Below are 19,708 nucleotides of genomic sequence, written 5' to 3'. Positions count from 1 at the left end.
CCCCTCTCCAGGTGCCGCCCCAAGCACCAGCTTGGTGGGCTGGTGCCTGGAGCCGGCCCTGCCTGGGAGTTACTTTTACAGGCATGAGGTGGCTGGCAGGCATACTGTGAGCTGAGGTTGTAGAAGCTTTCCTTCACTGCTGTGGCAATGCATCACAGTCATGACCTGCAATAGCCCCTTAATTCAGGTCTTTGGCCTTCCTTGAGCAAAGGCTGTCAGTCAGTCAGTGTTTTTATGAAATGCACAAATGGGGAATAAAATGATACACTCAAATTCATTTTCATTTATGAACTAAATCAGGATTTGAACTCATTTCTTCAGAATTGAATGATTAGCCCACTGAGGAATTGAGATGTACGTCAAATATCATGGGTTCTTCTGAAAATAAAAGGAGGTTTGCCTGGAATCATATATTGAAGTGATTTCTTCACAAAAGGCATCTACAAGATCCTAAATCTTAATCCACTTTGAAATCAATTTAAAATCCACTTTACTTGAAGTTTAAGGATCTAATTCATGTTCATTCACAAATTTTATTTACGATGAAATACCTAGCTAACCCTTTAGCTATTACATCTGAAAATCAGAATAGATGTGAGGCTCAGGTTAAGAGGTAAAGTCTTATTTCCTTCTGAGCAGCTCTAACTTGTGCTATTCCTGTCAAAAACATGAACACTGGGCCCAATCCTTGCACCCAGCCTGATTAAATAGACTGTGGGCAATGAAATTACACAAGGGGTTGAAATGGCGTAATTTCTTCTCCCCAACCCATGAGCAGGGCGCTGAGTACCCAAGCCCTATGTGTTACGTACATTAATGTTCATATCTTATATACTTTATTTTATATTTTATGTAATTTTTAATTTATACAAAGCAATGGAAGCATCGGCCCAAAGATCTAGGCATTTCTGGCAAATATTTACATATTTAAAAATTTACAGCAAATATTTAAAAGCAGAAATAAAACCACTCATCCCCAACCAGAGCTTGCCAACCAGATAATAAATATCTAAGCTAACAAAACACCACCCTACTCATATGTACAAGTCTTCATTAAATTGCTTCCACCCTGAAAACCCAGGGGGAAAGGGCTTTGCGGCATGCCCTTTACAGGCTGTTTCACATTAATAGGGGAGCAAATTCCAGAGTTGGGGTTCCTCCCAGAGTAAGCTTTGCCAGAAGCCTCATCTCTTGGAAACCAAAGGAGAGCCTCTGCTCATCACAGTTATGTCAGTATCACCAGAATAAAAAGTGGTCCACCAAGTAGGGAGATGCCCAGCTATACAGAGATAAACAGAGCTAATCAGAGGGCTAGGTTGCTTAAATAAAGTCTTTTTCAAAAAAGACAAAACCTAAAATTGAAATAAAAATCCACTCCACTCCCAGCTTATCTGCATGTTACCTATAATCTCCTACACTATTGAAATGTCAGACCCCGCCTTTGCTCAGCCAGTAAAGCCAACTATCACTGACCTCCTATTAAATATGCAAACAAGCATCTTTGTGCTTTTTCCCATGCTGCCTCTCAGACATGGGTTCCCCTTGAAAATCTCCAAAGTTACATCATTGTTCTTCTTCAGATCCCTTCGTAAAACTCTCCTTTGCAGTTATGTCTACTGAAAACTTGCTAATGGTTAAGCAGTTGGTATCCTGAGACCACTGTCAATCATGTAGCTCAGTATTGTCTCATTGTTTCCTGGTGCTCCCCATCTGTCTGTATCCATCTGTTGTCTCTTATATTTTGAGCTTTTTGGGGTAGGAACTATCTTTTTTGTTCTATATTTGTACAGCGCCTAACACAACAAGGTACTGGTCCATGACAAGAACTCCTTCATGCTACTGCAATACAAATAATTACAACAATATATAGTACCTGCAAATTTAAATGTCAGGCCATTTCATTTTGTGAAATAATAATATTTAGATTTGTTTTATGGCTATCTTTTTCAGAATGTTCAAATTACAGCGCCATTTCCCATATGCACCATACAAAGATTTTGTTTCTGTTTGGTGAAAAGCATCAGTATTGATCATTATCCTTGTCAGTACACACGATCTTCCAACTGATATTGAATGAAAATAAAAAAAATGAGGCCATATATTAGACAAATAAACGACCGCAATACAAGAAAATTAAAATAACAATTTAATGTGGTATGATTTGGCTGGTTTTGCATCCATATTTTTTTAAATAGTCAGTACATCTTTCAGGTGCTTTTAAGAGACAAAACCAGCATATATATATATATATATATATATATATGAAGAAAGAACATGTAAATATTGTATCTACATCTGTTCCCAATACGGTATGTTTACATATTAATGTGCAGTACAAATTTGTAAACATGAACATTTGAAACTTTTGGAGGAAGTGATACTAGCCCTTTTCCTTTCTATAACTTTATTGGAACAGCATGTCTGCAATGGCCCAAACCACACATGTAAATACGTTTAATACTGGATATGTTTCAAGTGTTTTATATATTTATTTATCTGTTTTATATTGCCATCCAATCCAGGTTTGTATATATAATTTTAATACAAATTATCATCTAATTGCAGCCCAAACCTCAGAAGATTAAATATATACTAAGGCACTTATATCAAAGCAACTACCACCAATGTTCAAACGATGCATTTGGCTTATTTTAAACATAGCCAGTAAACATATTAAATTCTGGTGAAACCAACTGGTAAACTACAGTTGGATTCACAAACACTATTGTTATTTTGTCTCATTGAAGAAGAGGTTTCTAAACACAAATGTAGCATATTCCAAAGTGGAGTACAAAAACAGTGCTTAAGTATTGTCAATTCAATTCACTGAGTACTGTAAATATAATCAGATATTTCTGAATAGCTTTGAATCTGAGGTTGGATTAACAACATTTTAATTTGTGGAATAAGTTTCAGCTTTTGAGAAATGTATTTCCTTCCCTTTTTAATTCACCCACACAGCATTTTTATGTTTATTTTCAATCCACTGACGGAGGCTAGAAAGTTGGAAGTTTTGCACTTGTCATATATTCCACGTAATAGTAAAGAAAAGAACTTCATTGGTACAGTATATAGACTACACCTGCATGTTATGGACATATGGTCCTTTTGGAGTTGTCTTTCATTCATTCCGTTTGCACATTTAAAAAAAAAGATTTACTATTATGAATATTTGAAGTAATGGTGGTGATTTATTTTCTCATGTTCTGTCACTCAGTCATCACTACTGGCAGTTTAAAACAGTAAGACTAAAAGGAAACTTGTAAGTCATCACTGATCATTTGGACATAGCTTTTCTACTATAAACAAAACCATATATACAATGGTGTTCAAATTCTGGCAAAAATACCATCATGGCTATTACAAATGTAGCTGTTAGCTCCGCTTGGCACTCTCCCAATTTATCAAAAGTTGGACCCTTCGCATCTGGATAGTGTCTCCTTGGCTAGCTATTCACAGCCTGATTGGAATTCTGGTTTTCTGACCTGCATGGACTCCACAGATTATGAAATGTCCTCCAACTGTTCACAGGGAAGCTCAAATCGCATCCTTTCCAATAGCTATACTGTACACGGAATAAGCCCAGCATGTGCCATGTTAGTGGACTTCACTAAGCACCTTCGTTGATTTGGGGCCAGAATTCCCAAGGCTATTGTCATAAACTGGTGACTCTTTAAAAAGAATCATTATGGAGCTGGAGAGAACAATGAAATGTGAAATGGAATGTTCAGTGAAATGGAAAAAATATGTTATATGTTCTAAAATCAAAGGACCTGATTCTCTTCTCATTTATACCAATGTAAATCAAGAGTAATCCCATTCAAGCCAATGTTGTATAACTGGTGTAAGAGAGAAGAAAATCAGACCTGGAATAGTTAGCCAGAGTTTTGTCACCTAAGCAGAAACGTCTAGCCACAGGTCGAAAACCTTGGGTCATTTATTTCAGTCTGGTCAACTGTTAGGTTTTTGAAAGCCTATATAGTGCTTGCTATATAAAGGTCAAAATGTGGCATCTCTGTCCTCCTGCCCCCACCCCCAACCTTCCCTCGGTGACTTGCTTGTCTATGTATTTCTTATTAATCACTTATCCAGCCGCAGAGTCAAAATCTGCAAACTTCCATAAAACTTTTTGGTGGAACAGCAAATAGCAGAATTACATTTAGAAAAGCTCAACAGAGGTGTGTTAAAAAGTACTTCATATGGTTCTTGAATCATACGTTCAATATCACGCCAGTCAGAAGCCTTTTCTCCTTCACCTTTGTAGTATGTGTAAAGTGCATAATATTCTCCAGACACTTTCATTTGAAGTGTTGATTCCTTTTTGGATAAGACTGTTCATACCAATGTCTGGTTCTGTAAGTACCTCATACCTGTGGCCCTGTGAGTTAGAACCCCTGAAGCCCACTCATAGGCCTCCCACTGAAGTCAATGGGGGTTTTCCATGGTCTTCAGTGGGAGCCAGATCAGGAGCCTCGCTCCTTTCATTGTCTACAGTGCTACCACCACAGCAAGTAAATGGTAGAGAATGCTCCACTCCCCTTTGTGAGGTCTCATGAGTCAGTGAACTGGCCTGAGTCTGTTCCCATTTAAATTACTAGTAAAACTCTCTTTAAGTTTAATGGGAGCAGAACTGGTGTTTGAAATTATACAATTAAAAGCTAAGCGCAAGGGGAGAGGAAAAAAAACAGTAAAATAAATTCACATCATCTACATCCTAATATCTTGCCTTTATATTATTTGCCTTTTGATACAGAGTTTATTCTTATTCTTATTATATCCTTTATACATCTAACAAATCTACTTTTTCCCTTTGGTTTGGTTCTGAAGGGTAAAGCCAGTGGAGTTCCACACTTGTAGCCAAGAACAAAATTTGGCTCACTGTATTGAATATTCACTCTGTGGGCCAAATTCCTTGTGCTATACCACTGAAGTCGCTCTAGGAGGGAGTAAGGTGAATAGGTTTTGGCTCATACTAGATGTTGCCAGTTCACAATGAAATGTACATTTGAATTTAGTTGAAGTATCTTATAGTCACTGAGAGTTTGCCAACAATTGCACCACCACATTGAGCTGCATGAGCACAACAAAAATGTCCCATAAATATTCATGTTAAACAATTGATTAGCGATGTTTGCATTCCCCTTTTTGCTCTCTGCAAATAATTGCATGATTGGGTTTTCCTGGCATGCTCAAGGAACACAAAAGTTATGCTTGCCTGCTTCTGAAAAACTTCATTTTAAATTTGTTTTCCGTTTGTATTCACAGCAGGAACCTGAATTATCCATATCCAATCAGGAACCATAAACAATATAACATGACTCATAAGAATGATCATAACTAAACAATACAACTCAAATGTTAGATTGCTAATTTTAAAAGGTAAAAAGAAAAGTGGAGAAAAGTTAATCAAATAACAAATACATTTGAGGAAATCATATTCTGTTTACATCATACATTCTGTGAATGGAAAAAGAAGGTGATTTTGACAAATAAATTGTTCGCTCAGCTCTAGGAAATAAAAATGTAATTTATTTGATCCAGATTTAAATGATACTTTTTCATAAAGTCTTCTATGCCAAAAATTTATAGCTTATGTTTCAATCAATTCTTTTAAGTGGACAAATACCAATTTTGTTCCACAACTTCAAATCTATCATGATTGTAATATTTTATTTAATCACTGCTATTATTGTGGAATTTGGGATTTACCATTTGCATCCACCCAGAAAGAAATGACTGATCTAGAAGAGCCTCCTCCTGCTCCCCCAGTAATATAGTCAAGATTTAGGACCATGTCTTGCTCCTGTTATTCTCGTGAGCAGTCCCGATGAACCAATATTCTGATCTCTGTGATACAAATGTGCAAAATCTGGTCCATTGTCTTCAATGGAACTACTCACGTGAGTAAAGCAGTCAGGGTTTGTCCCATTGTGGGTGAAGGTGGTTGTAAGACATTTGGTTATAAACAGTGCTTCATTGCAATGTTTCACTTTTAATTATAAAACAAAACAAAACCCTAGACATTGCTAAAAAATAACATTAGAACGCAGATATTCTCCTTTTTCCAATATTACTAACTGTTTTGATATCAATTTAATAGAGTTATGTATACCCTAAGCACTCATCTCTTATTGATATATATGAGAGTTGTGTGAATAGGTCACAGGCAGCTCTACCAGCAGGAAATGTTAAAGCTACCAATCTCCAGAATGCATTTGCATTTTAGAAAAGTCCTATGACAATAAATCTTCAAACTGTGTTATTTAAACAGCATTTGCTCCTGTTTTTGTCTAGTTTCACTAAAATTTATGAATGAGAGTAAAAATAGAATTTTGCCAATAACTTTTCATTCTTAAATCCATGTGCATTTGCAATGTAGTACCATTTTTATGTTTGTAAATTCAGGATTCTCTCTCTCTCTCTAGTTCTAATTCCACAACCTGTCTGATTCCTGTCAAATATTCTCTGCAAATGTCTATTATATATCGAGTTAGATGTACAAATCAACTGACTTCAGGAAGGGCCTGAATATACATCAAATAAAGAAAAATAAATATCATGCCTCCACTTGTGGATTACTGTTAGTGTTCTATTGTGCCCTTGCGTGGTGGAGAATATTTACATGGGTAGCAAGACTATCCAGAGTTAGAACAGTTAATGCTAAAAAAAAAAATTGGGAGGGAATTAAAACCTCATGCTTCAGGGTTTGTCAATCGCTAGCTCTTAGGGATCAATATGAGATCTCTATGCCATCAGATTACCCCATATCTGCCTGCTGTAGGTTTTTTATACCTTTCTCTGTAGCACCTGATGCTGGCCACTGTTAGAGACAAGATAATGGACTAGATGGGCCATGGGTCTGATCCAGTCTGGCAATTCCTATTTTCCTTCATGCCCCGAGGGGTTGGAGGAAATGCAGATGAGCACTCCCCCAGCAAGTGCTTCAGGAAAAGTTTTGTCTCACTTAGGCTCAATGTTTCCTGGAGTTCTGAGATCTGCATCCTGAGCTTCCCTTATATGGGACCAGCTGGCCAACATGAAGGGTGACATGGCCCTGCCCTGTCCTCCCTGCCCACTTTAGGATGGACTAGTGCCACTTTCAGCATTATCTAGTGGAGTCCTTAGGAAAGCACAATGAGCAGAGTGTGCTGTGTAGGGGCACAGGCACAGGAAGGCACCTTGAACTCTTCTCTCATCAGACGCCCTTTCCCCACCACTCTAGGCCAGGAATAATCAAGCCCTTGGACTGTCGGTCAGTCTTTCCTTCCTTCAACATCAAATGTTTAGATTTGGGACCAAATCCTGCTAAGCTGGTTCATTCAGGTCTTGAGTCAGCAAGATGCTTGCTTCGCTCTAAGTGTGCCCCATAAAGTCAATAAGTCTTAAGCATGGGCTTAAGCACATAGCTGAATAGGGACGGTTTGCTAAATCAGGGCTTCAGATAGTCCCATTAACATCAGTAGGACAACTCAAGTAAGGTGAGCAGAAGCTAGCCCTTCATCTTCAAGATAATAAATGGGAAGCTAGATAAAGAGTTTCATGAAAATAATGTTTAAAGTACTGTGTATTTATTATACTTAGTTGCTGAGGTTCATTCCTGCTGCAGAGTGCAAATATTAAAAGGGTGAATGTAAAGTTTGCGCCTATCCTATGAACATTACATAAATAACGCTTACCAAAAGGCATCTCGCTGTTGTTGGCTATTTTGTTGTCCCCCATGCTCAGAACATTTTTTACAACACAGTTGCATATGAAACGTTACATATCGAGGCAGGTCACTCCTGTATTATGAGGCACTTTATATACAATAATCAGCAAACCTTTGGGAACGACTGAAGAAAAGACTTGCTTACATGTCACTGCGTTAGAAACGTTATATATTTCCATTAGAGGCAATGGTTAATTGCTGAGTGCCAGATAGAATGATTACATCTGCCATCTCTAAAAGAAGTCGGAATGCTGTCATTCACTTTGAAATGGCTTGTTGCGTTCATCAGTCTAGATGGCATAGAAAAGTTATAACCATATAAGCCATATGGAGAATGTAAAGAACAATTAAGTGCTTCCCGAGCAATGGGACTTGATGGGAAAATGTTTCCAGATGCATGTAATCCATACAACATTTGATTGGCAGAATTGGGTACTTGTAGACACTGCCCAGTTAAGTCTTCAGATTTACCATTTTTCAGATTTGTTATGCCAAGGGAAGATAGCACAGGCACATCCATCATGAAGTGGGGTAAAATATGTGGATTGGTGCCTCCCAGTTTTTCGTGGCTTGGAAATACAAGTGACTGTTGTCTCAAAAGGCTTGTAGGACAAATCTTGTAGTAAAGGGGCAAACTGAGATTATGTAGATATGTTTCAGGGCATGACCCTCCAATGTTGCTCGCTGACAAGTGAAACGTAGGAGGTGAGCAAGATGGAGAAAGCAAGGAGTTCAGAGGAGATGGCGTCCCACCACTTGAGGTTGTAGGTGAAGAACCAGAACTCCCATCTAAAAATGAAAGCAAAAGTCATCAAAATGATGCTATTGGATGTTAACAAATAAGAATTATGGGTGGAATCCTGACCACACTGAAGTCAATGTAGCCTGCTATCATTTTCATCTAAATATCTACTGACTCCAAAGGGAATTCTGCAAGCAGGACTATGGCAAGAGCCATCCATAAATGATGCATCAAATCTTTATTATTTAGGCCCCAGTTCAGCAAGGTAGTCATGCATGTGTGTGTAAACATGTGACTACTCCCATTAACTTTTTTGCGGCAGGAACGGGGAAAGATTTTATTTATTGATATTTGGGTCATTTACAATAAGACATTACAATTACATTCTCTTGACACGTACAGGTACATATCTTAGTACAGAATTAACAGTATTAAGCAACATCCTGTATATTGATCATACCTTGTTATATCATTAACATCTCTCTTTTTTTTGTCCCAGTAACTTGATTGGAACTTCTTAGGTGCTGAAACTCACACACATTCTTAAATATCTTGTTGAATCAGGCCTCTATGTATAATCAATTCTCTTCTTCTGTTTATAAATGAACAGTGTCATGTTTAAGGTGCTCTATTTTCCTCGTGATTTCCAGGGGTTTTCCTTGCATATAACAATAGAAATACTTCTTATTCGGCATTGATGGCGATTTTACCTTGCACCCCTGATCACAGGAATTGACTCATTTTATTTAGTTTCCATTGCAGTTTATAAGACATCTTTAATCACTGTTTCTCAAACAACTTTCAACGTTCTTTTCAATTTAACATCCTATTTTCTGAAGTGGATCAATGAGTGCTTTCATAAATTTATTAGAAAAACAACATCCACTTATTTTACATTTATTAGGTTACTGGTGTATAATGCCATTGTTCAGCACAAGTTTTCAGCAATGTGTATTCCTGTTACTAAGCTGACATTATTTTAAGTTGGCATCATTTAAAAGCTCCATTCTTCTCCTGCAGATGTATTAGCACAGCTCCATTGCACCTTATATCACAAAATTTTGGATCTACTTTTTCCTCATTTATTTATATGTATTAATGCTGTCACGGAAAAAAACAAAATATCCCCAGTTGCTTTTTGTCACATTTGTAAAATGGTTGTGGCATGTTTAGGATCTTTTTTCATTTACACTATAATTCAAATTCATGTACGCAAGACATGATCTGGTCAGGTTTTGTGTGTAATGGTCTATGAGGAATCTTTTGATATTCTATACTTTTTGCTGTCAGTATATGAGATTGATATAATGTGAAAGTTTAAGAAGTGATGCAATGTAGAAACTATTCTTGTTCTCAGATTAACTGCAGACCATATCATGTATGTATTTTACAGGAATGATGGCATATTTTTGCACATTAAGGCCTTCATCTTTTTCACACTGATGTCAATTGCTGTTTTAATATTGATTTCAATGGGAGAGGGAGCAGGCAACAGAAAGGACCCATTCTCCTCCTCCTCCCTAATTCTCATTAATATTATAGTGTTTTAGGGGCAATTTAAGCAATGTAAGATCACATTTGTGATGGCAAGATCATTATCTAAACTTGCACAAGTCGTCTCAATGCAGCTAAGTCGGGGACAGTGTGTAGAATATTATTATAAACTTAAAATGCTCCTTAAAATGTACATAAAATGGTTTCCAATAGATCTTTGGATTTTGTGGGGTGGGAAATGAATAAAATAATACTGCAAATATGGTTCAGCATTTTTATTAGGTACCATAAATAGATTGTTGCTGAGATTTTTTCAGCATCTACAGTATTCATTTTGTCTACGCTCTGTGTGCATCACTATCAGTAGTGCACCATTCCTTGGCAGGTCTGTTAACTTTTGGAATGTGAAAATTCTTGCCCATCCATAAGCTGCTCTACAGTTCTGATGGATCTATGTAGGCATGTTTAGACTAGATGGCCTTGTTATGTTCTGAAATTATTTAGTTAAATTATTAACAAAAAAATGCAAGTCCTATTTAGGAGTAGCTAATGGACACATTGTCAGTGTTTTAGAAATGCAAGCAGAGCATAGCAAATCATCGCAACAAGTCACTGAAAAACTTTTCCTGGGTCACTTAGCTTTCTTTGCAGTGCAAATATTTAGACCTGATCTTATTCCCATTGAATACAATGGGTATTTAGACCAAGTTGTGCATACATGTATCAGAGTATGTGTGTGTGTGCCCATATCATATAAGTGAAGGTGATATCAGTATTCTCAGCCCAATTGTTCAAAAGTCAGTTGGACCCAAACAAGTCATGAAATTGTCTTGAAAAACCATGAGATTTTTTAAATAAATCATTTGCCTTCTAGGTTTTAAGCCCTTAGGATGTGTGTTTTCAAGCTTTTCTCCACCACCAAGATGTCTAGAAACTCATTTTTATTTAAATGAAAGCTGAGATTCAGATATGTTCATATGGCCAGGAAATTGGCCATTAAGAAAAACACTAAATATTGTGGGACTAGCAATAAAACCCATGAAAGTTGGCACTTCTATGAAATGCACATCATAAATGGCTTTCATCATGCACCTTTTACCATCTTGCCTGCACTCTGCCCACTAATCCATCTCCTCTAGGACTATTTCTAACATTACAAACTTCTGAACAGTATTAGCTATCTTTTGCTTAAGGCCGCTTATGTGTAATGCAGCCATCCAAAACTCATGCTGAAAAAACTTTTATAACATCCCACACCAGCATTAATTCTATACAGTATTTATGTGTGTAGCCTCTATATCTATGTATCTTGAGTTCTTGATCTTATAAAATAGGAACCATTCACATTTTGAGATTATGTGGGATGTATATGCCACAATATAGAAATCTTCAAAATTTTCATAAGGTAAATGACTGTGTTAAATTGGTAAACATAGCCTTTTTTTTTTTTTTATTTTTTTTTCCAATGGTAGAGACACAGTTTTTCATCTGGCTCTATGAGCAGACATTCTTCAAGCAAAACTTACAGTGGACATTTTGCCTGTGTAAATTCTGCAGGATTGGGCTCCGAACAAATAATTTCTCAATGGAGATAATTTTTATTTGAAAAATCTTGCAACACTTATTTGCAGCTTTGCAGCAGTTAAATGTCCTATTATTGATAATTTCTAGATATTGTATCATCTTCTTTACTATTTAAACATTGGATTTTGTTTATCCAAAAAAGAATAGTAGCAAACCATAGAAAATATAATTAGATATTATTATGATCCTATTTCAAGATAATTTTCTAGAATGGAATGGACAATCACAAGAAATGTATGGATTTTGTGACAAGATAGCAAAATAACAAACCTATTCTAAATATCCCTCCAAAACAGCTGAATACTATTTTTTCATATAAGTTATAGGTGTGAATCCTGCAATATTCTCAGCTCCAGTTGAATGGTTAGTGGACATTAAAGCATTACTAAAATGTTAATGGGGCAAGTTTCATACTCCTTAAATTAATTTCTACAGGAGTCTTTCTTGCATAAGGTATGTGGAATTAGGTCTACAGAATGTTGTTTGGTATCTACTCACTTCCTCTGAGTAATATTTATTTTATTGTATGTACTCTTATTTTTAGATTTAATACATGGACTTATCAAAATCTTTAAGTTTATGCACAATGCTAAAATACATTAACTACAGCACTTAATAATTAACTAATTGACACATTATCATGGAAAGAATACAGACTTCACACCCAAAAAGGTGGAGCTCAGCCTGTATTAGACCAGCAGAGGGAATGAATTTTATAGCAAAGGGTCCTTCACTGAAAATGCCCCACCACCAGATGTTCAAATATGATGGCATTAACTCAAGCATCTCAAGATGGCCTTTAGTCACCAGATAAAATATAATGTGATAGATGGTCTTTAAGGCTTCAAACCTACAATAAGCTCCAGGAGGGTGGAATTTTGCACCTCTATGAGCCCCACTGAAATGGTGCAAGGATCCTCCTGGGCACAGCTCTTTGCAGGATCAGGGCCTGAGGTAGCTGTCCCTAAACGAGTTGTTGTTATTATTGACTTAATGTATTTACTTTTTTGTCCTTTTTAGATATTTATTTATTCTTCAATGTCATTTGATTTGAAAATGAATAAAGAGTTAATGTAAAAATATTGTCTCGCTCACGGAAACAATCAACTAGGTAGTTGTTATTAAGTATAAACATCAAGAAAGGACAGAGGCAGTAAATTTGAATTCTAATCCTTTAATCACAGTGCCATCACCTAGAATGGCATCCTGCTAATGTCATGTCATTTCACGCATGCACAACAGTTAGATTATTTCTATTTTACGCTTAATTTTGTTTACACTTTAGAAACCACTTGAACATTCAAAACTCACCTTGGGTTTCTGCACCAAAGGTCTTAAAATCCAGAGTAAGTGGTGGCCTCCATGGATATGTTTCCAAAAGTCCATCCAGCACTCCCCTATAAAGTAGAACTTGGAATTCAGTGACTTGGTGGATATGGCTCCTGCAGAGAATTACATTTGCGGACTTCCTGCCTTACTAGATATCTTTCATAAAGAAAGATTACATAAATATTCTAAAGCATTCTCTCTTTTCTTTCTTTTCAGTCAGTTAACAAAGTAATTTCAAATCTAAAATTAAAATAGTAAATTAAAAGTAGTAAGAAATAGAGCACAGATCTTTTTACACACATGAGAATGAATAGAATTTGTGGTTGACAATTTATAAAAATTACCTGTTTCTCCCAGGGTCTCTAAATCCTTTAGCAAAGGGATTCCTGTCTATTTTCAGTTTGGTAATCTATAGATTAAAAATTACAATAATCAAATAATTGTAGTGAGTAAATAAAACCAGGCGAAAGTAGGATTAAAATGATATAACAGGGGTATAGTTTTCCTCACTTCTGCTGATTGTTATATTGAATTGTATTGTTTAGATTAAAATCTACTTTCCTGGATCCTCCATATAGCCCTGTTGACTTCAATGGAACGACAGGACAAGATTTGGCCCAAATATGGCAATTGTTTCTATTATAAATATCCCTCCCTCCCTATGCACTTTAAAGCAGCATTTATTAATTATTATGATGATTCCTTAATCTCACGCAGACTGAGTTCCTTTCCCTTTGATATTTTCTAAACAAGTTTCCCTTCTATTTATTTTATCTGCAGTTTTGTGCACATGTTTTTAATGCTATTTCCATAACATTGTACCGCGTTGTTTATTACAAAGCACCGCCTAGGTCCCCTAGTCCTGTGGCAGTCTGTGAGAGCAGTGCCAGGTCCTACAAGGTGCTGAAGTCAATAGGAATAGGACTCAGCACCTCGCAGCATCAGGCCTTTTCTAAATACAATTAGTATTTATTATTATTGTTGTAGTCAAGTCCCTGGGGAGAGCAAATCTCCAGGGATTTCTTACTGAAAATACCAGCCCTGCCTAAACTGCCAGTAACGGGCCACAATATATCCTAGCGTGTGTTATGGAACATGCTCAAAATTAATAAAAAAAAACAAAGTTAAAAATCCAGGATTCCAGCTGCGGTTCTGTTTCCCGGGAATCCAACAAAGGTGAAGCTCTCCTTGTTCCCCGGGCCGCTTTACCTGCTGGTTTTGATAAGCCGTTACAGTGGTGAATTCGGTTTCCTTAAATGAAAAGGTTTTAACCCCTTCCGCTGGCAGAGACTGGATCTGGGCCAGATCAAATCTGGAATCCTGCACAATCACGTGCACTCTGGGTTTGTACTTGTGCATGGACTGCAGGATAATCTGTAAATTGCAAGGAAAAGAGGGTGAGCAGCTCTCCCCTCCGCACAGAAAGGGACAAGAACCCCTGTGTCCGACTGAAATTCTTCTCCCATTAGCAATAGCCAAGGAGCTCCCGCCTGCTCCCGTTCCCCGAGCTGATTCGTGTGTGTGTGTGTCCGTCCATTTTGCTTTGTAAAGCCCCGTTTGTTTTATTTCGCAAATACCAGCAAAACACACACACCCTCCCCAGCTTCAACGGCTCGGCTCTCTGGTGATCGTTTCTCCTCCGCCCCAAATCCCCACCAAAGGGCAGCACTGGCAGCGCCTCCTCCAAACTGCTCTCCCGATCTTCGTACAATATTTAGGGCGGAAAACAAGCCCCCCGATCCGGATAGGAACTGGTGACTCGAAAATCCAGTTCGTTTAACTCAAGAAGAAAGGGACAGATTGTAGCTGAGTTTGGGATATTCCCTAAAATCTACCCCCCTCCCCCAGCCGTGCAGGATTTAGGCGCTTTCTGTCACAAATGACTGCAGTGGAAAGGCTGTAAGGTTGTGGCTCTTGTGTGCAGCTATAACCCTCCTTCCCGATCTCTGCTGGGTGCTGGGCACTTGGAATAACGTGGCTTATGGACACCCACTGAGTCCGCGTGGCGCTTCCCTGCCTGGCATCTGACTTGCCTGAAAAACGCTTTGCGTCTTTATCAGAGGGGTAGCCGTGTTAGTCTGGCTCTGTAAAAAGCAGCAGAGGGTCCTGTGGCACCTTTACGACTAACAGATGTATTGGAGCATAAGCTTTCCTGGGTGAATACCCACTTCGTCAGACGCATGCTTATGCTCCAATACATCTGTTAGTCTTAAAGGTGCCACAGGACTCTCTGTTGCTTTTTGCGTCTTTAGGGTCTTGGCCTCGCCCCAAGGGGGGGCCTGGAGTCCCCAGCGCGGTTCCTGGTCAGTCCCTCTTTCCTCAGCTTCCCCTGGAAGCATGTGCCCCGGATCCAGCCACAGACTGGAAGCGGGATGGCCCAGGGACAGCGAGAGAAAGCCCCACACACTGTTCAAGTGCATTTATCCCGCACCCAGCACTGCAGCCGGATAAACCCCTTCCCACCTCTGCCCGTCCAGGGGCAAGTGACGATTCTCTCCAGACAAGAAATCAAGCTGAAGGGGCTGCGCGCGGGGGGAGGTCCGCCTCCCGGGGGGCTGCCCCTGTCCGCCTCCCTCCCCCCTGCCGGACGAGAACCGGGCTAAGTCCACACCTACATGCCCTTTGTCGTCCATCTCATTGTTGGTGAGTTTCACCCTGTCGAAGCTGATGATTTGCCTCATCCAGGTCTCTCCCGAGCAGGGGGAATCCGGGTGGATATAGAGCCTGGGCGTTATACAGGAGTGGTCTGTGTTCCCAGCCACCATCCACTGGGAGCTGTGGTAGACATACCTAGAACGGGAGGGCACAGCGGGGTCAGCAGACAACAGCCGGACCCCGGCCCGGCAGCGAGGCCGAGGGAAGGCCTGTGGCTCCCCAGGGGCGCAGCAGGACGGGGAAGGGCCAGGGCGTTCATTGGGGTGGCCTGTATTCCCGGACGCCAACAGCCGAGGAAACCGATCTGCGCCGCTGAGTGAGATCCGCGGAGCCCGAGCGCTCTGCCGGCTCATAGCCGGGGCTGGGCACCGCGTCAGCTCCCCAGCGGTGGAGCTTGTTTCCCAAGCCAGGCTGTGCCCAGGAGGTGTGTGCGCCCTGCACGGGGAAACCCAGCAGCTGGGTCGGCCTCACCCATCCCTTCAGGGCTGGCAGCGCGGGGGCAAGGGGGGGTACTCCTGGCCAGGAGAAGCAGGACCCCCGCGGGCTCTCCGCGCTGCAGACACTCTCCCTGTGCGCACGTGCGCCCGCTAAGACAAATGTGTTTCTAAAGGGCTGCAATTCAAACTCGGAGTTATCAGTTGGTCCCGCTGCTTTGTTGGCCTCTGCCTCGTCATCTGTGTCACCTGTGTGTGTGTGTGGGGGGGGCTTAGGTGAGAAACAACTTCCCCCCCCCCCCGTTTCCTTCCTGGGTTTAGGTTCCCCGCCCGTTCTCAGCTCCTGTTCCTGGGCGGTGGAATTGGCCCTGGGAGCCCGGAGCCCCGCCGGCCGGCGCACAGCCCCGGGGGGCGCTAGTTTCATTGCACCCCCGGGCCCTGCGGGTTGATTGCGCTGGGGGGGCTGCGGGGGGGGGGGCTGGGCAAGGCTGCTTGTTGTGTCTGTGTTGGGTCATTTCGCTGTTGCACCCAAAGCAAGGCCGGCTCTGAACCTCCCTCCGGGTTACACCGATAATCTTTGCACACACCCACACACCGAAATAGCCCTTGGTACTCGGGAGCCAGGGCCTGTCCCCTCCGGGCGGCGATCACGCCGTGTCCCTTTCACACACCTGTCATTCGGTGACTGCTGAGCAAACCGCACAGACCCGCGGAGCTGGCTTCCCCTCCCCACCCCCCAGCACCCTCGGGGGCTCCAGGCCACAAGGAACCTGCCTAGGGGCTGGGGACTGGACGCATTGCCCTGCCCCGGGCGCGCACACACCCGGGGCAGGGACGGTCAAGGGAGCACCGACAGGAGAGGCATCCTACGGAGCTGCAAGATGCCTCAGTCAAGCGCAGAGACGCCCTAGGCAGGAAAACTCTCCCGGGGGTGTTTGCTGCGCAGAGAGGCAGCGGGGCGCGCTTTGCAACGCGCGGGTGAAACTGCCGCCGGACACGCGTGTGAGAGCCGCCGCTCTGAGGCTGGGCGCTAGGGAGTTTCACCGAAATGAGGTGGGGAGAAGGCTCTTTTGCTGGTCGGACTCGTAGGTAATCAGCTAGTTATTGTAATCAACGTGCATGGTGCAGGCTGGTTTGGTTTCGCTGTAAAACGCGCGGCATTTGGTGGATCCGTTTCTTTACCTGTATCTTTTGGAGTCCACAGGGACCACGTCAATGGCGACGTAATATTGTTTCGCTGGCTCCAGACCCTTCACTTTCACCCTGACAGAGGGAAACATTCTCCTGCGGGATGGAGAAAGGAGCCCGTTATTCTCCCTCTTTCGCTTGAAACTTGTAAGGCGGGAGTAAAAAGTTTCAGGACAAAGCTCCCAGTTTAAAAGTCGAAAACTAATTTTTTTAAAATATTCCCTTTCGAGGAATGGGAAATGGGATTGCACCGAAAATATGAGGAGTGAAATCCTCTGGGGGTTGTCGCTCTTAGCACAAAACACTACACAGAACGTGCGGAGTAAAATATCTGTTATGCGCGGGTGCTCGTGGAGGTAAGGAACATTTTAGCTGTATGTAAACAGTTGCCGTAAGATCTACTATATGGGAAATATTAAAGTATATGCATGAAAAAAAACGATCGCTATAGTAAAACAGAATTCCACTGATCGTGGTTTCTAATATTAGGTTACATACCCGCATTTGTTGTTAACATTTGTAATGTTGTTCATATCGATATTGCTAATACTCGTGTTGATTAAAATATTTAAGAGAAAACACACACCAAATATAGTCTGTAGGAGATATATTGGAACATTAAGTATGAAGATTTTACAGGCTACTATTCCAGTTATCATGCATAAATTCATACTACACTTTTTTTGAACGCATGGCTACTGGTTTACTTCTGGTCCAGTTGCCAAATCTTTGACAAAGGGGTTTAATGAATGGATTCAGTTTTATATTTTACAACGCTCTCTAGAACGTCCCGTAGGTTTTGAATCGTTAGCACAAGCAATCGAAAGCACAACAAACGTATTTAAGAACCTGGGTTTTTCTTGGACCAGAAGACACCCTATGGCTATCACCCATGAATTACATGCAATCACCCAGACCCCAAGGCTTACTGGCTCTGCCATACCTGCCGGCTTTGGTAATAATCATTTCCGTGCCGATCTCATGAAATCTTTTCCAGAGTTCAGAGCCTTGCAGTTCCACGTGGATATCATCCTTCGCTTCTTGATTTTCGGCGCTAGCCGAGAAAGAAGCCGATGTGCCTGCTTTAGGTCTCTTTTCTGCCAGGAACAGAAATGAGAAGCATTTACACGGTTCCTGTTCAGAGCAAGTTTACATGTACAGAAATGCCCCCCTGCCCCTGAATTAGCCTGCAGAGCCCCCACCCTGGGCACTGGCTTTCTGGATACGGGCTGCAGCAGAAGGGAAAATATTTAATCTATAATACAGAATACTGATGGTTAGTCTAGATTACTCTAATCTAGACTAACCATCCCTGCGAGCGCCTGGAGATTAACAGGGCCCGGGGTGGAAAAGGCAGGCAAAGGTTATTTTCTGTGGCAGGCACAAATCCTTCTGTGTCAAACCTGAGCCGAGGGCAGCGCTCCCTTCTCTAGTTACGGGTTTGCACAGGAACCGGGAACCCGCTCAGGTGAGACAGGGCGTTCAGGGAGTTTATTCAAACCACCGGGAAGTTTCGCGTGCACCACCCGGGCAAGTTATTCGGTCTGTTTCTATGAAACCTGCTGGTCTGCCGGGCTGGGGAAACAAATGGAGATGCGGCTCAGCTCCCGCACGTCAGCCAGAGAGCTCGGGAAGTTTTTCATACATGGCTGTAGTTTTGCATGTATGCAGATCTCAGGCTCCCCGCAGCCTCTCCCCGTGACCTGGCTGCGGAGTTTGAGGAGCGGAACCCATCTTGCGTGAGTTCGTGAAGCCTTTAGCCACGAAGGAATCTCTGCGCCAGCTCCTGTCAGACGTTATTTAAAGAGAAAAACGGGGGATACTAACCAGGTTCCTGGCTTTTCCCGGTCCCTCTGCAGCCGGTCCCGTCCTCCTCTCCCTTCTCCGCGCGATGCGGTTGTTTCTCATCTCTGAAGTCCTGCAGTTTCCTCTTTGCGGATTTCCCCACTAAGGCTTCAACGGAGAAAGCGTGAGCTCGGGAGCTTAGAGCCATCCCGGCGCAAATTGGATCCTCCCGAGCGGAACTTCAAGCCTGATCCTTTAAAAACGGGAAGGAAATCCCGCAAATCTTAAAATAGAGCGAAAAGCCCCCTCGGGCAGGAGCGGTAAGGTTCCTCCTGACAGCCGCTTCCCTCGCACTGCCTCCACATCGTGCATGCGGGCACCCGCGGCAGGTTAAATCCCTCGATTTATTCCTCCTGCTGGTTCTACGAGATTGGCAAGGGGAGGAATTTTTAGGGAACAGACCTGCCCTCACTGGCAGACGGAGCAGCTCCGATTGGGGAGCAGCCGCGTGAGAGAGATACTGTTGCATCCAACTGAATCAATAGAAGGCTGCAGGCACCACTGTTTGTTTTGGAAACTGTTGGGAGCGTAAAAAACATTGAGTGACAGTTCCTAGGGCTAAGGAAAAAAGGGGGGAAGACAGAAAAGGAGGGAAGGAGTGGGGAAAAGAGGGAGTCTGCCCCGTCTAGGATAAATCAAAGAGGTTACTGTTCTGCATTCAATTGTAAAAGCCAAAGAAATGTGACATAATTGCACACTAGGGGCCACTTTTCCAACAAAAGTGCAAAT

General features: G+C 41.6%; 1 protein-coding gene across 2 annotated transcripts; it reads right to left on the bottom strand.

Annotated features, from left to right (window-relative positions):
* Window positions 1-7,416: 7,416 nt before the first annotated feature.
* On the bottom strand, window positions 7,417-19,448 carry TBX22 (T-box transcription factor 22). Of its 2 annotated transcripts, XM_024204769.1 has the most exons (9): window positions 19,382-19,448; window positions 18,962-19,087; window positions 18,078-18,231; window positions 17,129-17,230; window positions 15,473-15,647; window positions 14,067-14,231; window positions 13,202-13,266; window positions 12,840-12,925; window positions 7,417-8,497 (listed from the first exon to the last, which is right to left on the bottom strand). In XM_024204769.1, exons 1-9 carry the CDS (start codon window positions 19,446-19,448, stop codon window positions 7,887-7,889), a joined length of 1,551 nt encoding a protein of 516 aa, XP_024060537.1. In that variant the 3' UTR covers window positions 7,417-7,886. The 2 variants fall into 2 exon arrangements, with proteins under 2 accessions (XP_024060537.1, XP_024060538.1); XM_024204770.1 differs by lacking the exon at window positions 19,382-19,448 and having other exon boundaries at window positions 18,962-19,136.
* Window positions 19,449-19,708: the final 260 nt, after the last annotated feature.

Source organism: Terrapene carolina, unplaced genomic scaffold, assembly GCF_002925995.2.
Source record: "Terrapene carolina triunguis isolate 2854851 unplaced genomic scaffold, T_m_triunguis-2.0 Scaffold131, whole genome shotgun sequence".
NCBI classification, from domain to species: Eukaryota; Metazoa; Chordata; order Testudines; family Emydidae; genus Terrapene; species Terrapene triunguis.
Note: the sequence above shows the minus strand (reverse complement) of the source record. Positions and strands in the feature narration are given on the sequence as shown.

What these genes read in the sequence shown, in the direction of transcription:
- TBX22 (XM_024204769.1), bottom strand. Translation starts at nt 19,448, where the DNA reads ATGCAACAGTATCTCTCTCACGCGGCTGCTCCCCAATCGGAGCTGCTC. An exon ending in CGGCTTATCAAAACCAGCAG is followed by an intron (nt 13,267 to 14,066) that starts GTAAAGCGGCCC and finishes TTTAATCTATAG; the next exon opens with ATTACCAAACTGAAAATAGA. An exon ending in AGAGACCCTGGGAGAAACAG is followed by an intron (nt 12,926 to 13,201) that starts GTAATTTTTATA and finishes TCTACTTTATAG; the next exon opens with GGGAGTGCTGGATGGACTTT.